This window comes from Barbus barbus (genome assembly GCF_936440315.1).
Source record: "Barbus barbus genome assembly, chromosome: 24".
Taxonomy (NCBI): Eukaryota; Metazoa; Chordata; class Actinopteri; order Cypriniformes; family Cyprinidae; genus Barbus; species Barbus barbus.
This window is the reverse complement of record NC_136752.1, coordinates 8,603,157-8,609,031: the sequence shown is the minus strand read 5'-3', so window position 1 is coordinate 8,609,031 and position 5,875 is coordinate 8,603,157. Positions and strand designations below refer to the sequence as shown.

Here is a 5,875-nt window from a genome sequence, read left to right as displayed (position 1 = left end):
CTTGAGAGTATGATTCCTTTGGTCCAGATCTATCTAGGATATGCAACATTACAGAATTCATATCTGCACCCAATACAATTTCAAAATCTGAAAAGTTCAAGAGATAGGTTGACAAAACAGAGAAAAAAGTAGGGTCAGTAGTACAAGGGGCATAAACGGAGAAATACAATATTCCTATTCTCCACTATTGTTTTTATGTGTTATTCTACCATCTGTATCACAACCTTTATCCAAAATAGTAATATTTAAAGTCCTCCAGACCAATATTAGGACACCCTTGGTTTTAGTATCCGAAGATGAGTGAGATACCACTTCATAAATCTTATTTTTACACCTGAGTATATACTCTTTCAAATGGGATTCTTGAACTAACACGATATCAATGTTTCTTCTTCGCAAAAAATCCAGAAAACCTGTACGTTTGTGAGGGCCATTTAGCCCATTAATATTATAACTCAGAATATTAAGGTCAGTCATAGGTATCAAACAAAATTACTGCATAATAATACAGAATACAAGTTTGAAAATAAAACCAGTTGAGTCTACCATTAAACCACCCCCCACCCTCCCCGTTACCATTAAAAAAAACATAAGCACAATCCCATGAACTATGGCAGATCAAACCAAGAACAAACCTTGATCTGCCAGCACCCCTTAATATGGTCCGTGGCATCACCAAAAACTTGCTCATAACTGAAGCACCAACATTTGGCCCCATAGTCACATATTGACTAGGTAGTATTTCTATAAAAAAAAAAAATAATAATTAATTGAAAAGAAAGAAAAGAGAGATGTAGAATGCAATTAAAACAAATAAAATATCATAATCAGTAAGCGATACTGTTTGCACAATGAACTATGAATTAAGAAGTGAACATTAAAGTGAACAGTGAAAGACCCAGTAACCTAACCATTCAGAGCATCTCTTCTCCGATTAGACTGCAAATGTCCAGCTGGAGTTCACTGGGAGTTGGTGGATGAAAAGGATCTGAGAAAAACTCTTGCTTCTTCTGGGGAGTGTAGCATTTTAGGTTCGCCTTGATTGAGAATGACCTTCAGCGTTGCAGGATAAAGGAGAAAATTCTGGATGCCAGCGTCTCTCATCTTCTTCCTAAATGGCGCAAGTGCACTTCTTCTTTTTGTGGTGACCGGAGAAAAATCTGGAAAGAAAGACAGCGTTGTTCCGTCAGAAGTTTTCACCGGGGCATGAAGTCTGGCGACCCCCAGAATGAGCTCCCTGTCTCTGTACCGCAGCAGTTTAAAGATGAAAACCCGTGGTTTAGCGCGATCTGAGGAGAGCCTTTTGTACACACGATGCGCTCGCTCCACTTCAATCTCTTTGCCCACCAGAGACGGGAGCAACGTCGGTAGAGATCTTTTCAAAAAGCCCAGAGGATCGTCCTTTTCGGAACCTTCAGGCAATCTAACCAGACGCAAATTGCTGCACCTATTGCGATCCTGTAAGTCCACAACCTGTTGCTCGAGTGCGGCAATGCATCTATCGTGATCTGCGACAACTTTCTTTTGTTCTCTCACCTCCCCTGTAAGAAGATCGTGTTTAGAACATAGCGACTGAACAACTGACATGTGAGAAGCGAACTCGTTCCGCATCGCCGTCAACTCGGTTCTTAGAGTGTCCTCAAAGTGTGTAACAGTGTTCGCCATCTTGTCCATCATATCGCTCACGGTCGGTGGCTTGGATTTCTTCTTAATCGGAGAAGCTGACGGAGACAACTCCTGCTGTTTACGACTGTATGCCATCAAATAAAGCACCACCAATGAATACAATTTAAAACAAAATGAAAAAAAAATCAGCAAAAAGAGGCCAAACGTAGGGAGCTCTACTCAAGTGTGACTAGGTTCATGAGCACGTCAGGTGACTCCAGTGTTACCAAGTGTTTTCTTGGTGACTATGGTCCCAGCTGCCTTGACATCATTGAGAAAATCCTCCCATGTAGTTCCGGGCTGATTCCTCACCGTTCTCATGATCATTGAAACTCCACAAGGTGAGATCTTGCATGGAGCCCCAGACCGATAGAGATTGACAATTATTTTGTGTTTCTTCCTTTTGCGAATAATTGCACCAGCTGCTGTCACCTTCTCACCAAGCTGCTTGAAAATGGTCTTGTAGCCCATTCCAGCCTTGTGTAGGTCTACAATCTTGTCCCTGACATCCTTGGACAGCTCTTTGGTCTTGACCATGGTGGAGAATTTGGAATCTGATTGATTGATTGCTTCTGTGGACAGGTGTCTTTTATACAGTTAACAAACTGAGATTAGGAGCGCTCCCTTTAAAAGGACATTTTCTGGATTTTTTGTTGTTATTCTGTCTTTCACTGTTCAAATAAACCTATTAAAATTATAGACTGATCATTTATTTGTCAGTGGGCAAAATCAGCAGGGGATCGAATAATTTTTTCCCCCACTGTATATTGTTTGGGGGGGTGGGGATTTTACTGTGTTTCCAACTCAACATTTATGTTTATTTGGTCTACCAGAAAGAATTCCATAAATTGAAATTTTACATATTCAGTCTATAACGTCATGCATTTAAGAAGTAATAAAAAAAAAGACTATTGTGAAATCATTCTAGAATATCACTTCTTATCTAGAGCTGCTGTGTCATGAGCTAAAGATTTGTTGAAAAGGCAGCATCACACACGAGTCATAATGTTTATCTTCATATTAGCTTCCTAACAGTACAATTGTTTTACTCAGGCGAAAGACAGCCAGAGCATGACAAACGGAAAGTGAGAACAGATCCAAGCTTCCAGTGACGACAGCCTCATTATGCGTTTATAAGAGCGCCTGTCTGATCTCACCAGCGTATAGTTGGAGAAGATTCAGCCAGACAACACTTCAGAAGTGAACAGAGAGTGACTCTGGATCTACAATCTGGAGCTGCCACATAACATGAAAGGTAGGTGAATTTCTAAGTCATTGGGACTTTAATAATAATGGTTATTTTCAAATAGTACAAGTTACATGACTATAGTAACAGGTTATGTTAACATTGAAAAAAAATCTACTTTCGTTTAATGTTACTGAATAATTTAATTCCAATTTTAATATAGGCTTTCCTGTAGCTCAATAGGGCATGGTGCTACCAAGGACACAGTTTTGGGTTTGATTCCCAGGGAAAACAGTAACAAATTTTACTTTTTGGATGAAAACATCAGCAAAATGCATAAGTGTAAATCAAAATCGAAAATGGAGATGAACTTAGACACATTTTGCTAGTATTCTGCCTTTTGCTGAAAATGTGTAAGAATGTTACTCCCTTGGAATATTTCCAGGTTTTGCTCAGTCTTACGGATCCATTCCAACAAATTACTCCCCTTCAGTCTTTGAGTTGTATTCAAAGTTTGGTTGTTGTTTTTTAACTTGCAAACATGAAGGAAACTTCAAACTCTATCAATTCAGGAAGAAACAGCAGACTTGTTATTGAACATTAGCATTACGTTGGGGGAAAAATTAAATAACAGAAAGTTAATTATATGTTTTACACGAAAATACCACTTCAGACTTTCTACTTCAAATGTGTTACTTGCTACTTCTTTTTAATTGTTCAATTTATTAGCAGTATCTGACTGAAATTTTTTCAAAGTAAATTCTGCATCCTTTTTTCCCCATTGTAGTCTTTTAAGATTTAAAAAATTGGATACTTATAAATAATTTTTTTTTTATGCATATGTTGCTTATGTACATTTTATTCGGCCTTCTTTTATCTACATTGGGTAAAAATTATATAGAAACAATTTTCAGTAAATTGTTTCTATATCCTCAGAAATACTCAGCAATTGTGATCACACTTTATTTTGAGGTCCAATTCTCGCAAACCATTAACTATGATTTTGCCTTAATAAACTACTAATTTTCTGCTTATTAATAGTTAGTAAGGTAGTTGCTAAGTTTAGGTATTGGGTGGTATTAGGTATGTAGAATAGGGTCATGCAAAATGTGCTTTATAATATTAACTTATACACAGCCAATATGTTAGGCATGCTAATAAATCAACTAGTTAATAGTGAGAATTGGTTCCTATACTAAAGTGTTACTGAATTTACGAGTAAATTTCACAATCGATTACAAAGAAACAGCAAGGAGCACATTGAATTAAGCACAATAATTTAAAAGACTGAAATAGTATTTTCTTCTAAAATATACCGTTTGCTTTGCTAATCACCATAGCGTTTAACATTTCACAGTGTCCCAATGGAACTAAATTCATCAAACATCTGCAACGAAACAGTTGCCTGGATATGGCTGTCATCTCTCCAGCCTGCATTTCTGGCTCTTATCAGCATCCTGGGAGTGTTGGGAAACAGTCTGGTCCTCTGCGTGTTCTGCCTCCAGCGCAAGCCGTGCAGCGTAGCTGATGTGTATCTGGGCAACCTGGCAGCTGCAGACCTCATTATGGTCCTGTGTTTGCCCTTCTGGACGATCACCATCGCCCAAGGCTATCAATGGAACTTCAGTCAGCTGCTCTGCAAGGTAATCTGCAACGTCATCTCGATGAACTATTACTGCAGCATACTCTTCCTAGTGCTGGTCAGCGTGGACCGCTACCTCGCCTTGGCCAAACCCATGAACCCCAGTAAGCTGAGATGCCCCAAATGGGCCAAGCGTATCTGTGTGGTCATTTGGATGGTGGGATTCATGCTCAGCCTCCCAACTCTGCTCTTCCGAAAAGTAGGTTTCTTTCCATCCATAGGGGTAGATGCCTGTTACCTAGAGTACCCTCATAAAGCCTGGGTTCTCCAACGGAACATCACGACAAACTTCATTGGATTCCTGCTTCCGTTGCCAATCATTTCTCTTTGCACTTTTCACGTGGTCAAAGCGCTTAAAAACCGTGGCCTGCTGATTCAACCGAGAGTTCAAATGGAGAGGAAAGCCGCTCAGTTGGTTCTGACGGTCCTCTGCGTGTTTCTCCTGTGCTGGACACCTTTTCAGCTGGTGCGGTTCTTAGAAACTCTTGACTACTTTCATCTCATTCCTGGGTGTCTCTGGGAGAATATATTGCAAATAGGCAATGAGCTGGCTACTTATTTAGGGTATAGCAATAGTGCAATAAACCCTTTTTTGTATGTTATCGTAGGGAGCCACTTCAGGAAGAGAGCTCATGGAGTTTTTCAAGGTCTTTTGTGTTCTAGACGCAAGAGCAACTCCTCTGTGAATTTAAATGTTACTGTTATTAGCAAATGCGGTGACAGTCCTAAAGATAACAGAATAAAACCATTGAATCTGAGAGATTTATATCCACCTATCAAACCTCATATGATGTGTAGATCGTTATGAAGAGACGAAGAAGCTCAGCCGGTAGAGGTCAAGGGTTTAGATTGGTAACACTTTATTTTGATGGCTCCCCAACAGACATTTTACTCACTTTTTTTTTACTAACCTAACAATTCTCTAATAAGAGTTAGTTGTAGTTTCAAAGTTACTTAATGTGGTCTTCAGAATGGGGACCATCAAAATAAAGTGTAACCATTTGATTCCCAGGAGAAAAACATATATATCTTAATTGTTTGATTGTGCAATCTTATTTTTCTTTCCTTGCATATTTTCCCAGCATCTCTGTTGAAGTGTGGAAATAATGAGATGCGAGAACCAGGGAACTGGTGGAATAGTTTCGCTCACTCAAGTGTCATGTCAGTGATTGCTGATGAATTTTCACTAAATTATTTTGAAAAGACTTTTGCAAATTTGTTCTGAACATGTGGACTTGTTTAAAGATGTATGTTTGGTTTTAATGCTATTAGTGAATTTTATTGTTAATCTTTTACTGTTCCTTACAACATTTAATTTCCACTGAAGCAAATTTAATAACCACAAACCTTTATTTACGTTTTTTAAACAAAATCAAAGACTG

At 38.7% G+C, this 5,875-nt stretch overlaps 1 protein-coding gene across 1 annotated transcript; it reads left to right on the top strand.

Moving 5' to 3' along the window:
- Positions 1-3,966: 3,966 nt before the first annotated feature.
- On the top strand, positions 3,967-5,379 carry LOC306844032 (B2 bradykinin receptor). The gene has a single exon (XM_079375859.1). It carries the CDS (start codon positions 4,216-4,218, stop codon positions 5,299-5,301), a length of 1,086 nt encoding a protein of 361 aa, XP_079231985.1. The 5' UTR covers positions 3,967-4,215; the 3' UTR covers positions 5,302-5,379.
- Positions 5,380-5,875: the final 496 nt, after the last annotated feature.